Below are 20001 nucleotides of genomic sequence, written 5' to 3'. Positions count from 1 at the left end.
TCAAAAGGAGAGTAAGAAGTATCAGATTACCATTCAGCTTCCCAACCAACAACCTTTTAATATCAACAAGAGACCCCATGATGATGCTATTAGCTATGAGTACACCAGAGAAATAATATACTTGGGTAGAAAATTGCTGGTGAGGGTCTCCCAAAAGAAACTAAAGGGATTCCTTGGTGAATACTGGAATAAGTGGTTACACTCCTGTTGAAATTAAAAAAAAACACAGCCTCAATCCTGCAGTGGGGTAAAATTAGCCACTGCAGGCCCTGTGGTGCAGGGGACCCCTGGTCTCCAGGGGGCCCCCTCAGCACAGTACACTAACTGGGTTAGGCAGGTATTAGGTGGTGGGCTGGGGACATGGGCCACCTCCATGTACTTTGCAGTGGTGCCCCATCAAGTTTTGTTATGCCACTGCGTACCTGACCTGTTTCTTGCTCCGGTGGAGCCCTTTGTGCCCTTGAAAACCAGTATCAACCATCTTGTCTGGCCTGACTTAGAACCAGGCAAGTAAACCCAGAATAAGTGCACCGATGTGGGAGACAAAGAGGAAGGGAGGATGTTGTATAAAACTTTATGTGTGGAGGGAGCGGGGATAAGACAAGACATTATATGGTCATTAAACATCAAACATATTACACATAACTTGTTTGAGATATTTGAAGGTTCCCAGCTCAATGAGTGAGTGGCTTACCCAGTATATGTTTTCATTAGCGTTCTGAGATTTGTAGTCGTCTGTTTTAACTTATTTTAAAATCAGGATTACAGGTCCCAGAATATAAACACTAAATCTAGGCGGAGTGAGATACTCACACATAAATCTGTGAATCTTGAGAGCTTTGCATGAAACAGTTATCAATTAACATATGAAAGCAACACCCATGTCTGAACTGATGTGATTTATAATAGTGTAGATCAGGGTTATATATCTCAGAAGTGCAGACCTAGGTGTTGTTTTCTTTTGTCACTTTGTATATAAAGTGCTTATACTCAAAAGCGCAACAGACAATCATATTGGGATGTCTATGCTACTCAAGATGATTTGTTTATTAATTTCCTATAAGATGTCTCACAACTACTCACAACTTGTGTGAAATACTCACACCTTCTAACCTCTTCTCCAAGCAGTTTAGACACTTAGATCATACCCAGTGGAATAGTGAAAACAACATGACGTACTTGCAGTGCATGATTTCCTAAGTAGACCTCATGCACCAAATAAAGCACATGGAACATCTATATGAAGTAAATGTATAAATGTAAAATTAAAGGTTAGTATGCATCTGTTTTAGCACTAGAGGGGAACACAAACTGTGCATGGTTTTCTCAAGGCACTACTGAACAGCTCGTGCTGAACATGTCCTTGTGTAAGGAATGTTGGCTCTGCTGCTGTGAAGGCTCTGTACATCTTCTTTGTATGAGAAAAGCTTGCTGTGCTGTTGTTAGTGCTCTCCTGTACCAGATCTGTGTGTAAGAAGAAGTTGCACTGTTCTCTCCGGGAACTGCTGTGTTTGCAAAGGAGACCAGTGCTGCTGCTCCATGTAATATCAATTCTCTACATGAGAAACATTCCTTCAGTGGTATGAGACAACAAGTGGGGGCATATTCCTGTCTTTATACAGAGAACATCGTCCTAGTTTTCACTTTCTTGGCTTGAAGAATCTCATTCTGTCTAAGGCTACTTTTAAAGAGCTACTGAAAAAAGAAAAAACATTTCTTTATCAAAGTTGATCAGGTTTATGTGCTTGAAAGAAAACCTGCTTCATCCTGGAATATTTTGAACCTGTTGCTTATGGAACAATGTCGCTTGACATTTGCAAGGCTTTTATGCTTTTTCTGGACCATAAAGAAGGTGTGGTAAGTTATGCAAGTTATTCCATTGAGGAATCATGATTTCTGGACCAGCAAAGTTATTGAAATCAAAGGTGCAATGGCATTCTCCTTATTTGAGGTTATATGCTTGGACAGTTTGGTAGAAACTAGAATACAAAATGTTTAGGTTTCACCTACCAAACAGCATAAGCTGTTTGGTTGCAAACGTTCTATTGTGAACTTACAGTGGCTTCTCAGTCGATCCATAGCTTAACCTTGGTTGGCTTTATAGGTACTCATTTGTCTGCTTCTTATTCGGTGGCTTGTCTTCTTCTTGTCGTTGGCCCTTCCATGGAGCATGACCTCTTTACCACGCTTTTGTTTGGCTGACTTGCATCCTTCCACTGCTCACTTTTAGGGGACTATTTTTATCTTTTTGGTGCAAGCACTATGTGATGAACATGTTTTCCAGTTCTCTTCCTAGCGTGCTTGTCCTCTGCCTAATACCTGTCCTGTGTTGCTCTCTACCTTGTGTGCAGCCCTCTTTTGTGTGCTTCTCCCCCAAAAAGATTCCTGCTCTCCATGTTGCTGTCTCTCTCCTGTGTTTCATCCCTAGCCCCCTCTGTTGTTCTCTCCCTCATTATCTGCTCGCTCTCTGTTGTGTGTTTTCTCCCTGCCAAACTCCCCCACCCGCGGTCCATGTTATTCTCTCCACAGTGTACTTCTTTTCACCTCTTCTCCCACCCATCCCCCTTAGTGTGTTATTCTCTCTCCCTTGTGATTCTTTTCAACTCATCCTCTCTTCCTCTGCTTTTCACCTCCTCTCCTCATCCTTCTGCCTACACCTGCTCCTCCCATGATGCAACCAGTAACAGTGGCTATGTCATCATTGCACAGCACTGGCAAACTGCATTTGCAAATCCAAAAGGCCCAAAAGCTGAGATCTACTGACTTTGCTAATGGTTGTCAAAATAAATGGCTGCCTGCCTGGTCTTTAACACTTACTTATGAGAACCCTGGTTTTCTACAGTTCATGGTGTACCCGTTCTTTGTGTAAGGGTTACTTACACCACTGTCCTATGTGTTTGTGCTACCATGTGTGTGTTTTTGTTGCTTTGTATATGTGCTTGCATCTGTAGAAACTGAGAATGCATGTTGACAGCAGCATCGTGTACACTGTCCATGCATACCTAATAGGCATCATAGAAACTGACAATGGGTTTAATTGGACAATGTCGGGAGGCTGCAGTCTGTCCTGACTGGGATATTCTCATAACTGGCAGGTCACATTTGCAGGGCCATTACAGAATCTCAGAGTAAAATACTGAGGCCTTTTTGAAAACGAAACAGCCAAAGTGTGTATTACATGCGCAGTGTTTGTTCACTATGGTACAGTTGAAATAGGGCAAAACTTGTTTTGCTAGATTTATGTAGAAATTGGCAATTCCTGGATCCTGGGACATAGGGACAATGTGCGTCGAGGAGCTTTAACCCCTACAGTGTGGGCGTCGGCCACTGGCTGACGCCCTCACTACCTCCCTGGGGCGGGTCACGACCAGTGGCCGACACCAGGGAGGGGGTTAAAAAATACCCCGGGAGACCCTGAAGATCTTACATGTCCCACCCTGCCCCCCACACGCCCCTTTGTGATGTCAGCGTGCCATGAGGCGCGCTGACGTCACTGTTTTCTCCATCAGAGCAGGGAGCGGCCTTGCGGCCCTTTCAAACAAGTCCTTCCTGAACCGGTTTCCTCCCCCGATCGAGGGCCAGGAAACCCCTACTAGACACCAGGGATTTCACTTTTTTTTAAAGGTAGGTTTACCCCTGGGGGGGGCGCGATCGGACCCCAGGGGTTTAAAAAAAAGAAAAAAATCATAAAATTAAAAAAAGAAGTTGACAGTGGTTCACCACTGTGACCCTCAAGGAAACCATACAGCTTTAAAAAAATATATAGATCTATATATATAGAGCTATATATATATAGATAGATTGATAGATATATATGTCTATATATAGATCTATATATATATATATATATATATATATATAAAAATAGAGAGGGAGAGAGAGAGAGGGGGAGAGAGATATATAGCGATCACATTTGTCAACGCTTGTCTGGTTTCCCTGGGGGCTGCAATTGGCCCCCAGGAAAACCACACCCACATATAAAAGTGATCTCTCTCTCTCTATATATATAGATATATATTCGCCACCAGTTTTCTTGCAGTTGCAGCTTGCGTCTTCAAAGCACTGCACATACTTCAACTGAAGCGTTTCAACTGTAGCTTTTAGGCAGCAATAAAAAAAGCAAGTAAATCTTGTGATTATGTTTCTGCTACAAAAGGATCAGACTTGTGGCAGTTTTGATGCCATAAAGTAGCGCAGAAGGTTTATATGCATACTGCAAAGATCAAATCTGTATTTTATGTAAATAGCTGAGTACATTAGTAAAGTAAGCCATTACCTGCGCTATAATACAAATGAAATGTATGTGCAGGGGGGGGGGCTATGGAGAGATGAAGGGCACTTTTGCTGGGTGGTAATGAGGGAATCCAAGGAGGAGGTCATGGGAGTGGGAGCACCAATAATGATTATTGGACTGGGCAGTAGAGGCACGAAGATTGTGACGATTGGTATGTGACAAGGTGAAGTAATAGTGTGTCTTTTTTTGAGTGTCTTGAAAGAACGTGCTGATTGAGGGAAGAAGTCGAAGGTAAGGTGACCTCTACTGTTGCACGTATCACACATACACACACCTACTAGCAATTTTGTGACTCTCTACGTAAGCTAGTGTTTTAGAGCAACAGTTTAGCCAGTAGCAGAGATGGCATCTCGTTGGATGACTGCTGCTCAAGCCCTCACTCGGGTTATAGAGGAGAGCTCTGACGTAGGATCATAGACTGAGAGAGCAGATACTGAGACAGTATCTGAGTGATAGGACAATGGCGCAGACTCTGGGAGTGATTTTCAGTCGGAGGAGTCCCATTCGATAACTCCTCTTCCATTGATTATGAGGGAGGTGATGAGGACAGTCCTGCTGTCCCTTCGCAAGCACAGTCTGTGCAGCGGGACAATAGCGGGTTAGCCCAACCCAGACAGCAGGTGCATGCAGCGGCAAGCACAGAGAGAGTGCTCTCTTGGGAGCTACCCAATTTAGTTCAGCCCCAAATTCCACCCGCCAAATCGTATTGTGGAGACATCAAAATTATCTATCACAAAACACTCAGGTTGTGTAAGGCAGGCACCCGGGTTTTTGGTCCTGGGCTCGGCGGCTTTACAGGGAAACCTACCAAACCCAGACATTTCAGGAAATTAGACATCCTGGGGAGTCCACAGAGGTGTGACTTGTGTGGATTCCCCAAACTTTTCTTACCCAGAATACCCTGCAAAGGTAAAATGTTGAATAAAAACTCAATTTTTTTCTTGCATTTCTGTCACACAAACTACAGGAATATGCTGGGATCCACAAAATTGTTACCACTCAGTGTTTCCCCACCTGTCCTGATAAAAACGCTACCCCACTTGAGTGCCTGTACCTAGTGCTTGCGTCAGGAATGGATCACCACAGGGTCAACAGTTGGCCTCATTTAAGGACCAACATTGACTGTGGTGTGATCTATTCCCGTCGTGGGCACTAGGCCTACCCACACAAGTGAGGTGCCATTTTTATCAGGAGACTTAGGCGAATGCTGGGTGGAAGGAAATTTGTGGCTCCTTTCAGATTCCAGAACTTACTATCACCGAAACGTGAGCAAAAGATGTTTTTTGTTGCCAAAAATTGAGGTTTGAAAAGGATTCTGGGTAACAGAACCTGGTAAGATCCCCACACATCACCCCATTCTGAATTCCCCTAGATGTCTAGTTTTAAAAAATGTATAGGTTTGCTAGGTTTCCCTAGGTTCCGGCTGAGATAGAGGCCAAAATCCACAACTAGGCAGTTTGCAAAAAAACACGTCCGTTTTCTTTGGGAAAATTTGATGTGTCCATGTTGTGCTTTGGAGCACTTCCTGTCGTGGGCACTAGGCCCACCCACATAAGTGAGGTACAGTTTTTCTCGGGAGACTTGGGGGAATGCTGGGTGGAAGGCAGTTTGAAGCTCCTCTCAGATTCCAGAACGTTGCAGCACCGAAATCTGAGGGAAAAGTGTTTTTTTGCCACATTTTGAGGGTTGGAAAGGATTCTGGGTAACAGAACCTGGTGAGAGCCCCACAAGTCACCCCATCCTGGATTCTTCCAGGTGTCTAGTTTTAAAAAATGCACAGGTTTGGTAGATTTCCCTAGGTGCCGGCTAAGCTTGAGGCCAAAATCCACAGCTAGGCACTTTCCAAAAAACACATCAGATTTTAATGTAAAAGTGTGATATGCCCATGTTGCGTTTCCTTTCACGGGCATTAGGCCTACCCACACAAGTGAGGTACCATTTTTATTGAAGACTTGGGGGAATACAAAATACGAGAACAAGTGTTTTTACCCCTTGCCTTTCTCTAAATTTTTTTCCTTCCAAATGTAAGACAGTGTGTAAAAAAGACGTCTATTTGAAAAATGCCCTGTACTTCACATGCATGTATGGGCACCCCAGAATTCAGAGATATGCAAATAACCACTGCTTCTCAACACCTTATTGTGTGCCCATTTTGGAACAAAGGTTTCCTTGATACCTATTTTTCACTCTTTATATTTCACCAAATAAATTGCTGTACACCCGGTATACAATGAAAATCCATTGCAAGGTGCAGCTCCTTTATTGCCTCTGGATACCTGGGGCTTTGATGAACCTATAAGCCCTATATTTCCCCGCAACCAGAAGAGTCCAGCAGACATAACAGTAAATTACTTTTGAAAAAATGACATTGCAGTAAAATGTTACAGAGTAAAACGTGGAGAAAAATGGCCGTTTTTTTTTTGTTGTACCTCGATTTCAACATTTTTTTATTTCAGCTGTTATTTTCTGTAGGAAAATCTTGTAGGATCTACACAAATGACCCCTTACTGAATTCAGAATTCTGTCTACTTTTCAGAAAAGTTTAGCTGTCCTGGATCCAGCATTGGCTTCACACCCATTTTGGTCACTAACTGGAAGGAGGATAAAAGCACCAAAAATTGTAAAAATGGGGTATGTCCCAGTAAAATGCCAAAATTGTGTTGGAAAATGTTGTTTTCTGATTCAAGTCTGCCTGTCACTGAAAGCTGGGAAGATGGTGATTTTAGCACCGCAAACCCTTTGTTGATGCTATTTTCAGGGAAAAAAACACATGTTTTCTTCTGCAGCCTTTTTCCAATTTTTCTGAAAAAAACAAAATATGTGCTGTGTTTTGGCTAATTTCTTGGTCTCCTCCAGGGGAACCCACAAAACTCTGGGTACCTTTAGAATCCCTAGGATGTTGGACAAAAAGGACGCAAATTTGGCATGAATAGCTTTTGTGGACAAAAAGTTATGAAAGCCTAAGCTCGAACTACCCCAAATAGCCAAAAAAGGGTTCAGCACTGGAAGGGGGGGGGGGGTGGGGGGGGGAAGCTCAGCAGCTAAGGAGTTTAGCAGACTGGGCAATAATATGTTGATACGTGGGTGTTATCATGTGATATATTCGGAAACTGGGGATTTGTCTTGGCCTTTATGCACTAATAGCTTGAGGAAATTATGCTTTCTGCTGGTATTATATGCATTCTTGTGCATAATATATGAAACAGCTGAGCCTCTATTTGAAAATATTTTGTTTTAAAATCATATTTACTACTATATTTACAATATGTCCTTGGGGAAAATCCAACAATCCTCTGTAAAGTGGTACTCAACCCACATCAGTTCAGGCAAATGTTGATGGCCCAATGTACTTCAAAAGAACCAATTTTCCTGAAAATTACCCAGAAGTGGGAAGTAGTCAAACCATCTTCTCAAGCCATCCTTGAGTCACAACATTTCGAGCTAATCCCACTATCCTGCTGTGTGTTAGATGTGTGTTATGATTTAAAAAAATTATCTTTGGGAAAGACCTTTTCAACTATTGTGTAAAGAAGTTTTAAAACTATGTCTAGTTGTGATCAAATGTATTGTGCTTTAAAATTCAGGAGTGTTGATATACTTCCACAGAGGGAGTAACCACCAGTATCTCCAGCAATGCAGCTCAAATATTACCCTCATATTGGTCTTGAAAATGTGACAGGCATTCAGATTTGTAACACAGGGCAGGAGGATTAGTTCTTGTGCTGTTGGGGCAGCAAGCAAACAACCAACTCTTCTCTTGCCCTCCCATGTGCAAGGTTTTGGCCTGGCTTGACTCTGAGGCATGACCTGAAAAGCACTTGACAGCTTTTGGAACCATTAGAAGGGCTTATGTGTGAACTTTTGTTTAAGACTTTGGCCTCTTTAGATATATTAGGAGCAAGTGAAATTAGGCCTTGTAAAGATTGTTTGGGTCTGCTCAGGTTGCCAAGACTTTGCGCTCTTCTGCTTCTTTTCTCAGTCATGTGATGCATTTGTACAGCAGTAGGAGTATCTGTGCCTTTATAATATGTGCATGGCTACTGCTAATGTCACCAGTTCCTGTTCTTGCCAATGTGGCCTCAGTTTATTAATTTGACAGTATCTCTCCCTTACGCATGTTGCCATGTGGTTTACTGGGCCTTCTCTGCTTGTCCCCTTTTTTTGATTTACACTCAGGCAGCACCCCTTGACCATCTGACAAAGCTGGTGTTGTATAGTTACCTACATGTTTTAGTCTTCAATTACAATTTGTGCGCCTATTTTTCACACCTTCTACATCACCCTGCTGGTACTGTACCCCAAGGCAAGTAAATCCACCTAACTGATAACGTGAGTGCTGACTGAAAGGGCCCAACTTTCTCTCATTTAGTGAGTGATGTGAGTTCCACATAAGTTCCTCCTCCACTCAATAAGAAACTGCATATGTTTAGGTCAATGAAGCAACTTTTCATAGTAAATAATGAATAGTTTAATTTTATTAATAATAATAAATCTAGTATGAGGTAAATAAAAAGAGGTAGATTTGCAAACAGTCTGACAGATGTAATAGTTCTCAAATGCATAAGTGCTACTTGTACAGTATCATTAAGCCTCTAGAATGAGTGGGTGTCACATAACATTTAATAAGGATTGAATGTATGTACACCTTCACAATAGGAAAGAGTTGCTTACAATACCCAAGTTTACACTTGGGTTTAGAACTTAAACTCTGTGACTAAATCGTTTTTATCAAATTGATTAGAGAACTAAAAACCGTATCTGGCCACATAGATATTTTAAAAAGCTATCAATAAATAGAACCTGTATATACATTTTCTGATATGGATGTTGTGCCTGCCCTTGAAGATCTGCCATTGAATTATGACTGAAGCCTTCACAAATATATTTGGAGGGTGACCAAGCATGGAGTTGGATTCCAGTGACAAGGAGCAATCAATCATGAGGCTCAAGCAGATAGTCTGTACATATGCATAGGATTTCTATCATTTCAAGACCCAGGCACCAAAAGACTCCCCTCACTTTCAAGTCAAGAGGATGGCAGAAGGATAATTGACAACACATTCATTGATAACCATTACAAATCAAAAGCTCTTATAAGGCACATCAGAATTTGGAAAAACACCAGTTTGAAAACTACTATCAAACTGGCAGATATAGCCCATGGGATGGTATCTATTCCACATGAGCTACTGAGTCACTGGAATGTAGAGTCCGTGCTCAGCCACCTGGCTGATTCTTGTCAATGTGGGATAAGGTAAATGATTCATAAATGCATAGTCCAGAAGCGGTGTTCCATAGTGGCCATTTAGGGAATCATTCTAGATCTAGTCAATTTATGGTCGGTTTCCACAAAAACACGAATTGTTGTCTTTTAGCTTCATAATGCATCGTGAACTCAAGCCAGAGCATCACTGTGCTTGCATCCATGTTTCAAAACCCACTATGTAAGCCCTTGCGTTAGCTCCTTCCTTTGTACATGAGGGTGGTGGTTTTTGCAGATTTGCTAAGAAATGGAGAGTGATTAGGCATTAGTGAGTGTTACCAAACCTTCTCTGTTTCATTCTCATAATTATTTGGTGCAATATGGAGGCTGCTCAAGAATCATATCACATCATCCTTTATCCAAAGTGTGACTGGTATGTCAGATGTATAGCTTTTCATAGCTATCATTGCTTCGTGAAGTAGTGTTGTCCTTTAGCGACAATATTCCACATACTCCTTTATGCCACTATGCATATAAGAGCTTAAATAGTGTCCTTATAGTGTTCCAGTGTCTGATTTGCTCGTGGCCTTCACTTTTCATCAGGTATGAAGTAACCATGCAAGTCCAGGTGCACATCCACTTTGACAGAGGCACGCGCAATTTCTGTGAATGTTTTGCCATCCAGTATGAGTAAAAAGGATGCCTTTTCAGGATCGGTAGACACAATAACAGATAAAATAACACCTAGAAATAAAAAAATCGACATATTAACAAATAAACACGTTTCCTTAACAGAAATACAACACTAAACAATGTTTACCTTTGTGTTGAAGGTCAATAAAAGCAAACAGCATTTAGAACCAAGATCATTTGATAGTTAAATTGTGCGCTGATTGTCTCATACACCTGAGAAAGGATACTACCTATAATTATGGGCAGAGAAAGTACGAAGTGCAGGAAATACATGGTTTTATATACTGGACTCCAGTGTAGCACTAACAGCCGCGGCTGGGTGGCAAGAGCTTGGAGCAGGGAGGTGCAATGATAAAACCAAGGACCTTAATGTAAGAATTCGAGCGCCACTTTACCAGCTACTGTGTATGAGTTCTCTTGTTTTGGAAATTGAAAACATTTAAGGCTTCATATTTTTTCCAAGATCTCACAAGAACTATTACTTTCCACTTTGTGAATTTCTTTTTTTCAAATATTCTATATTGGTGTGTGTAACCAGGTTTTATCCACTATGAACGCCCAAGTCATTGAGTAACATTATAGTTAACTGAAGTGTCGTAACTGTGGACCAGTTATCAGTAAGTTAGTAGGAACCATTTTTGAAAACTAAAGAACAAAAAATATCTAAACAACTTATCCCATCCCACCCTCCCCACAGCAACCTGTAGTGGCCGAGAACAGGAACAGCTTATAAATGTAAAGTGCCATTGTAGATAACTTGGCTGGTGACTATCATCTCTGCTACTAGCCTTGAAGACCTTGTCTGGATTAAGTGCAAGATCGAGGAAAAAAAGTACAAATGTGAATTCTTGAAAACATGAGCATTCACTCAAAATCTTAATGGAAACTTTATAGTAGTGAGTGCATACTGGCCCACTCATTTAAAGATCAGCAGCTGTGTACTTAACTCACCGTTGCCTACATTAGGATGAATGTAACACCACACAGTGCACCCATGCCTGTGTATGTGTGCTGGAATATATGTGTACCTGCAAGACGTGCAGTACATGGAAGTGAGTGCGTTGTTGTGTGTGCGCTATGGGATGTAGGTGTACCTGTGTATGGTGCAATGGATGGAATTTAGTGTGTGTCTGCGTGGTACAGTACATGGAATCCTGCATGTGGGTGTGAGTGTTGCGTGTGCTCACGAGTATGTATGTATGTATACTTGTGAAGGGTACAGAACATGGAAACCTCTGGAAGGATAAGATGGGCACTTCAAAGTGGGCAGCCCCTCATAACACAAACGTCAAAGATTCAGACACTAAGGACGTCACCTTGATTGCACTATATGCAACCCTCGTACGTCATATGGGGGCCGTGGTGAAGATTAAGGGCCCTTGCTGTGCTGAGAAGAGGGCAATCACCCTTTGTAGTGTAGCAAACTGAAGGGGCTACTGTCTGGTGTGTCACTGTGCCCGAATCCCCCTATGCCAGGAGATGCTGGGGCAAGGAGAGAGAGCAGTCCCTTAAAACACCTTAAAGCTGTGAAGAAGGTTGTGGCTTGTGACCCATGGATGAAGAGTATTGACTCAACTATTTGAATCCAGAGTACCCCAGACCTGTCTATATACTCAGGGAAACTTACCAAAGGGCCAGAAGAGCACCATAGACTTCTACAGCTTCGACTGGGGCATCCAGCCTTTTGCTAGTCGACAGGCTGCTGATGCCCCAAAGACTCTCTGAACCAACTCTCCAGCACTGCGGTAAGACTGAATACGGGCCCACCTGCTCGGACTGAAGTGCTATGGCACAGGAACACTGGCTATCCAAAAGCTACTGTGGAACTTATAATATTGGACCTCACTAGAGGGGCCTAGCCTGAGCGTTGATACATGTGAACGGGGAATAACCACGATCCTTAGAGGGGGAGATGGAACTCAAGAGTTGACCTGGATTACGCTAGTGTACCTGTCTTAACAAGACTGTGTATATTATTTGTGGATTGCTATATTTCGGTGTGTGTGTGTATATAGATTCAAACAATATCGTGAAACACAAATATCAAAAATTTAATAACAAGTACAAAAATATCGCCTCCATATTTTTAACCAAAAACCCCACTAATATTGTCAACACAAATATTGTGATCAAAAACACCTATTTTTTCTAAATATCGATAACACAAATATCAGAAACACAAATATTGTCACTTCTAAATACACATAGAACATGTCACAAATATGGAGACCCATTATTTCAATCAATCAATAAACTTTGAACTTTGAGACCTATTATATTGTAGACCAAAATACTGTGTAAATCACTAAAGAAAATACCAATTAAACACCAAATTACCAATTTTACTTTGATATTTACTTCAAATAAATCCTACACTTATCATTAATATCTGTAATTAAAATAACATATATTAATCCAACATACATTTATATATTCAGAACCAAAAAATACACTTGATTAACATGAAATAAACACAATAAAAACTAGTAATTATAAACCTTAATGCCCAAACAATATGCTATAAATATAAAAGTAAAGAATATGCATATATATATATATATATATATGCATATTTATTAATAATATTAATACAAAATAAATCAAATATAAATTAGAGTACACCAAACAAGATATCAACTGCTAAAACTAATTCAAACTAAACCAAACCAACCAATAAAATTAAACTATAAAGAAGTTCCATCAATATAATCACACAAACAGTTAATGAAACTTGGAGAAAGTGTTGGACACTAAAGGGGTGACATTTATTAGTCCCACTCCAATTTAAACCAACTTACGGAAGGTGTTGGACAATAAAGGGGTGACATTTACTATTCCCAATCCAATAAAAACAAAATTGGAGAAAGTGTTGGACACTAAAGGGTGACATTTACTATTCTCACTCCAAGCTAAACCAACTTGGGGAAGGTGTTGAACAGTAAAAGGGTGACATTTACTATTCCCACTCCAATCTAAACCATCTCAGGGAAGGTGCTGGACACGAAAAGGGATGACATTTACTATTCCCTCTCCAATCAAAACAAACTTGGAGAAAGTGTTGGACACTAAAGGGGTGACATTTACTACTCCCACTCCAATCTAAACCAACTTGGGGAAGGTTTTGGACAGTAAGAGGGTGACATTTACTATTCTCACTCCAATGTAAAGCAACTCAGGGAAGGTGTTGGGCACTAAAGGGGAGACATATATTATTCCCACTACAGTCTAAACCAACTTGGGGAAGGTGTTGGGCAGTACAAGGGTGACATTTACTATTCCCACTCCAATCTACACCAACTCAGGGAAGGTGTTGGACACTAAAGGGGTGACATTTACTATTCTAACTCCAATCAAAACAAACATGGAAAAAGTGTTGGCCACTAAATCGGTAACATTTACTATACCCACTCCCATCAAAACAAACCTGGAGAGAGTGTTGGACGCTGAAGGAGTGACATTTACTATTCCCACCCCAATATGAATGACAGTAAGAAAAAAACAAAAAAAATTACATTGTATTTAATAATTAATACCTCCAACGTTTAATTTAAATATATTTAAAAAATCAACAAAACATCATTAATAGTACCAAAGAACAAGCTTTAGTAAATATACAAATAGTAAAAATATTTAATTACTAAACCACTATTTTTAACTACTAGCATTTCTATAAAAATGATATTTAAGAAGTTTATATATATAATTTGGGACCTGATTACAAGTTTGGCAGAAAGGATCCCGCTGTTGAAATGGCAATGGATTCCCTGCCTACCAACTTGCTGGTCAGTCTGCCCAATTACGAAGCAGGCGGGTGTATAGACTAAAGACTGAAGCAACACCACCGTCGCCGCCAGGAAATCTCAGCCGCGATGGCGGCAGGATAGGCCAGTGCTTCTGTCAGAGGGTAGAATGCCTGTTTCCCCACTGGGCCTACCACGATGTCCCTTCCTGCTTACCTGACTGTGGCAGCAGAACCTCCACACCTGAGTTGGGGGAAAGAGACAGCTATAAGGCAGAAACTCACCTGTACTCAGCTGTATACGTCCTCTCCCGCCATGGAGCCGAGCATACACGTCCTACTGCTGCTGCTGCTTGATGACATCCAAAACCTACACCGTCGTAGATGCAACCAATGGTAAGCTACAATCTTACCCGTTTTCATTGGCCATCTGTGGCTGCAAGAGGAGGTCACGCTGTCACCTCCAACTTGGATATAGCCCCGAAGGATGGTAGTCCCCGGGGCACGGGTGGCCATGCCTCTGCAAATAAATAGCATTTTGCCCCAGGGGGTGGTGGTCCCTGGGGCAGCGGGGGACTGCAAGGCCCCAGCAAATAAATGCCATTTTACCCCGGGGGAAGTGGGGCGTGGGGGGCCCTCTCGCTCATTATTACCTGAATGCCTCAGGGAGGTGGTAGTCCCTGGGTAGGAGGAGGGGGCAGAGAACCCCGCCCCCTTTTGTTTTATACAAAAGTCCCCCAGAACTTGGCCTACTCAGGGGCATAACAAATAGAAAGCACTGGAGACTGTGTTTTTATTTAAAAAATATCAGAAAAATCCACAGATCCATCCGCAGATTTTTCAAGTTTAAAAAAAAAAAATGCTTTTTAGCCCCAGTGGGGTCCCTCAGGGACCCCAGCACCAGGGCTAAGGAATCAGGGTGACTCTACCCCAGCCTCTTTTCTTTTTTTGTCTTTTTTGTCTGGGACTCAGCTGAAGCAGAGTCCTACGACGCCTACCAACACATTCTTGTTGAAGTATTTGCAGCCAATCGGATACCAGAACAGTGACAGTTGAATCCACGGAGGATCCGCGTACCTATATATCTATATTTTTTTGCCCTAAATTACTCTGAAACTACTGAACGGATTCCAACAAAACCACAAAAAGCGTGATCTGCGGAACAAACAGAATCTAGTTTTGTGCCAAATTTGGTGTAATTCTGTTCAGTGGTTCAGGCTGTAGGCGTGTCTAAATGTCCTATGGAAAAATGAATAGGGAAAATGTGTTTGGGACCCCTCCTTTTTCTTGGCCTCTTGTCCTCACTATAACTACCTATTGGGGACTGCCACTAGGTAATATGTATGTGTGTGTATATATTTATATATATATATCTACACCTCCAAGTCCTGCAGTTCTTCCGGCCACACCCACCCAGCGGGGCAGTGCACGGCAGTAGGCACAGGACCTGCTGCAAATATCTAAAACTCTACACTGTCAAATACACAGCCAGGAAAGAGCTGGCACTCCAAAACGATAATTTTCACAAGATTTATTCTGGCTGACGCTTTTTGACCACCAATGCTTTATCGATCCCCTAGGCTTCTACCTTCCTTTCCCGTTTTTTATGGATGTACCTGTCTGATCTGAATGGGTGGTGGAATCAGAGCCCCTTTGTCGAATGATGGGATGATTGAAATGGCCCCTGGTGTTTTAGGCACACAATCATAGGGGTGCTACTTACTGTCAAGGCCGCCATGTTGTCCCTGTGTATTTGCTTGTTACAATGCAAGTTCTCGTGAGGACTTGTGCCTTCGGCATCTGTGGCCGTCACAAGGGAGGACCTACAGTCTATTTAGAGAGCACCCTCCCTTACCATGATGATTGACTAACTTCTCCAATCCCAGAGAAGGTTATTGGCTACTTGGACTTCTTGGTTTCCCTTTCGGATATCTTCTCGTCGGCCCGATGGAGTTTTCCTGCAACGTGCTGGATGCTTTCTTACCCTAGCAGCCTTTTTGAGGGCTCGTCAGGCGTTTGCCTCCTTTTTCCTCATTGATTTCCTGCCTCCCAATCTACCTTTAGGTCAGTGCACTGTACCCTACTTGTATATTACTAAGTGTAGTGCACTCACCCTGTATTGGTTCTGTCATGTAGGCATACTCTCCTTTCTCCATTCAGGTGGAGTTTCCTTGATGTGCATTTGTCCCTGGATTTATTTGGTTTCAAAACTTTTTGCTCCATAAACCCCGATCCCAGAGATGTATTTTTTCTTTTCCTATTATTGGATTTAGTAACCTGGTAATTCCTATAATTGGAACAGAAATCTCTAGTACTTTCCCATGAAGCAATAGGGTATTCGTTTAAATGGAGACCGTCTCCTTATCAAAATACTGCTGCGTGTGGTTCTTATAAAGGAGCAGCACAACTACAGTGTTACTATTAGATGCTTGATGTTTTGATCTCAGACTTAATCCATGGGATGTTTGCTCTGTTAAAGGGACGGATGGCCATTTGATGTGCAGAAGGAAGTCGGATTTGGTTCTTGCTTGTAGAGTTTGAGTCAGGTACCTCTCTGAGAGCCTCCAAGCATCCAAGGGAGTTCTTTTTCTGTATGCCTTCTTTCCCACTTTTCTCTTAAGGTTAATCATTCACACTTGTTACTTTAATTTTGGTGTGTTGGGCCGGACTGGAGGTGAGAGGACAGACTATCTCTGTTCCCGCAGAACCTAGGCTTCAAGTGAGTGGGACTGCGACACGGACTGGCAGTAATTGCAAACCTCTGAAATACGTGTTTTCCGATGAAAAAGTAGATCAAATTTCGATGAAGATTTGCAAGTGGGTAACACAATCCAAGGGGCGTAGGTTTAAATCAGAATGTGCACCTGGAGCAACGCCATTCATTTCTTTCCGCGGTTACCTGGGCGGATGAAGTGCTGGATGGAAATGGAAAGAAAGCTGCCATTGACAATGTGTGCATCACAACGACCGACAGATGTTAAGGATGTGGAAGGTTGGGGTAAAATAGTTCAATTAGATCAAGGGAAAATAATGACCAGGAAATAAGTGGGTCAGGGGTAAGATCACAGAATTCGTGGAAAAGAATTGCAAGGGACAAAGAATGGTGAAGAGGTCAAAATACTTTGATGCATTCTAGCCCACAAGACGTGTGCCTGTGAAAAAGCAATAATTTATTATTATGTTTAATTTTGGGTCCTGGTTCAGTGTAACATGTGTATTAGGTGTGTGTGGGATCTTTGTGTCTCTATATGTTTGTATGTGTGCATAGGGAAGTTTGTGGTATCTGGTATGCCTTGCTCCATGACAGAATGCAGAACATCAGAATACTTAGTTGTGAGTGGCACAATAGCTTTTTGTTCATCTGAGCATGCTTTTGGGTCACAGCCAGAAGAGCCCTGGCTGAACCCATCATGCATTTAGCCAATAAACAATACAGCCTCGTTCTGTGCTTGCATGATATGTTTATCTCTCGTTTCCAACCACACCTTATATGTCTGATTTATACACTGTAGCACATCTCGTACCTGTGAGAAGGGAACACGATATATATTGTGTGTGTCCAGTGCTTTAAATGGAAAAATAGAAGTGCAGGTACTCTCTATCAGAGTACCTGCTTGTTTCTGAGAAGTGCCGGTACTCTCCAATTAAAAGTATTACGTTTTTCTTGAGATATGCCGGTACTCTCCCTCTCAAAATAAAAAAGTGCCGGTACTCAGTACCGGAGAGTACCGGCCCATTTAAAGCACTGTGTGTGTCTCAATGCAAGTGAAATGTGCAGCACTAGGTGGCAGCATTGACTAATATTCTGTTGAAATATGGAATCTTTTTAACACTCATAACTATCGCCCAGTGCTCACTAAATCTCAAGTTGTATTTAGGATAAAACTCCTGATATTACCTGTAAGGGTATTGGATACCATTTCAATAGCACTATTAAGGAGGAAGGCGACAATGGCAGAAAATGGAAACCATTCATTTAAGGGAATTTTTCATAGTTGTGAAATAAGATGCTTATTTGATTTTCTTCAAAGTGAAATGAAAGGTGGACCGCCTAACAGTTTATTCAAACACGCATTTGCAAAGACAGAAGGGCTCAGCTGTGCCTCTGGCTTTAGCCATACTGTTTAGCATTCCCAATGCACTAACACTATGGGCTTTGGCGGTCATAAGACTGCCACCCTTCCGGTGGTGGTCGGACTCCTGCGGCTGTGGCTGTACAACCGCCACATTACAAGTTTGGTGATCGGTTGGCGGTCCATCTTCGCCAGGATCCATGATCCCGACGGGGTGACGGCGGTCTTGGTTGTAATCAGCTAGCCAGTGATGAACTCAACTCCTCCCTGCTGATTACAACCTTGTTCTCCGCCAGCCTTTTCATGGCGTTTTCCGTACCATGAAAAGGCTGGCGTAGAACAAGTGCAGGGGGCCCCCCCCTGCCCAGCACCATCGGAATGTGCACTGTCTGCTTTGCAGACAGTGCGCATTACGAGGCTGCCGGTCAGACCCCTCTGTGCTACAAGATAGCACTTCGCTCCTTTAAAGGAGCTGAGTGCAGTCTCGTAGCACTGTTGCCACCGGTCAGGCCGGCTGGAACGCTCTATTTCAAGGTTTCTGCCGGTCAGCAGGTCGGGCCGATGGAAACCTTGTAATAGAGTTGGGGGGAGGGGAATGCCACCGCCATGGTGGTGGCGTCCTTCCTGCGAGTTTGACTTTTCCGCGTTGGAACCGCCAAACTCAGAATGAGCCCCTCTGTCAGGCAATAGCACTACAGATTACACTGCTAATACCAGTCTGCCCACCCGTTATCAGGAATACAAGAAGATGATATGAAGGGCAAAAATTTTTAATCAAGTATTCAGCTGATTCACAAAATTATTTTCAATCAATACTTGACCAGTACATGTATCGCGAATACTATTGCTTGATCAGGGTGAAATTCATCTCTGTAGTAGTGACGATTATAATACCTTAAGAAGCAGTTAACCAACTATGAAATATTAAATCTCTGTGAATTATTACAGACAGGACTGGGGAAACAAGGGATAGCAGACAAAAGAGACTTAACTGAGACATATGAATTTGACCCTGATGAAGCAATAGTATTTGCAAAACACATGTTGGCCAAGTAGTAATTGGAAACAATTTTGTAAATAAATGAGTGATTAAAATTCTTTGTCCCTCATATCTTCTTGACTTCATTTTAGAATCCCCAATGCTGAGCAACATGGCTTGTAAAGAAAAAAAAAAGCTGGCTGTCTCATTTTGTAGGCATGTATACCGAACATGTGCATGCCTACAAAATTACGTGGCTATGGGGGAAGCCATACAGGGGAGGTGAGCAAAATCATGGAGTGATTTGGGAGCAACAGGAGGGTGGCCAAGCTCAGTTTCATGGGGTATGGCGAATGGGCGGAAGCAAAATGTATGGTGCAGGTGATGAAAGCAAATAGAGAGAGGAACGTTGAGGGAGCAAAAGATTGAAAAAAAGCACAACATGGAGATTGGGGGAAAAGCACATGGGCCAAAAACAAAACAGGAGTGATAGAAACACAGGGCGATCATGGAGGAGGTCAGAGAAGAAAAACATGGGTGAGAGAGAAGAACATGGGCAGCGGAAAAGTAGGTGCAGACGTATACAGTGAAGACAGCTGAAAAACATGCATTATAGTGCTTCAACAAAAAGAAAAAGTAGCAAGTGAGAAGGGAGCAGTGGAAAAACACAAGTAATACAATCATGCTTTGTGGATGGAACAAGGAGAGGAACGAAACTGTAGACATGCTAACCAATAAAAAGCATGCAACTGAGAGTAACATGAAGCCAACCAGTGGTAAGCAATGTGCAGGCTCTAAGTTTACTGTAAGCTAACAATACGTCTTGCAATGGACAGCACATGCGTTGTTTAGTAGGTGATCTCTAAATAGGAAGACAAAACGATTTACAAAGCCATTTTGTGATTGCAAACCCTGTGATTTGCAAAATAGCAAGGTTTGTAGTCATATTTGTTATTATTTACTACACCAATTTGAAGAGCGAGAAAAGTGTTTCAGACCCACGAAATTGACTTTGCAATC

The 20001-nt window shown here is 42.1% G+C and overlaps 1 protein-coding gene across 1 annotated transcript in view; it reads right to left on the bottom strand.

Annotated features, from left to right (window-relative positions):
• Positions 1 to 8751: 8751 nt before the first annotated feature.
• Positions 8752 to 20001, bottom strand: part of BCO1 (beta-carotene oxygenase 1) — a 127809-nt gene continuing 116559 nt past the window's right edge. Inside the window, exon 11 of the mRNA XM_069216940.1 lies at positions 8752 to 10241. Coding sequence (XP_069073041.1) covers positions 10087 to 10241 — 155 coding nt within the window. The 3' untranslated portion in view covers positions 8752 to 10086. The remainder of the gene's footprint in view (positions 10242 to 20001) is intronic.

The sequence above is a fragment of the Pleurodeles waltl genome, chromosome 12 (assembly GCF_031143425.1).
Source record: "Pleurodeles waltl isolate 20211129_DDA chromosome 12, aPleWal1.hap1.20221129, whole genome shotgun sequence".
NCBI lineage: Eukaryota > Metazoa > Chordata > Amphibia > Caudata > Salamandridae > Pleurodeles > Pleurodeles waltl.
This window is presented reverse-complemented; position numbering and strand designations above follow the sequence as displayed.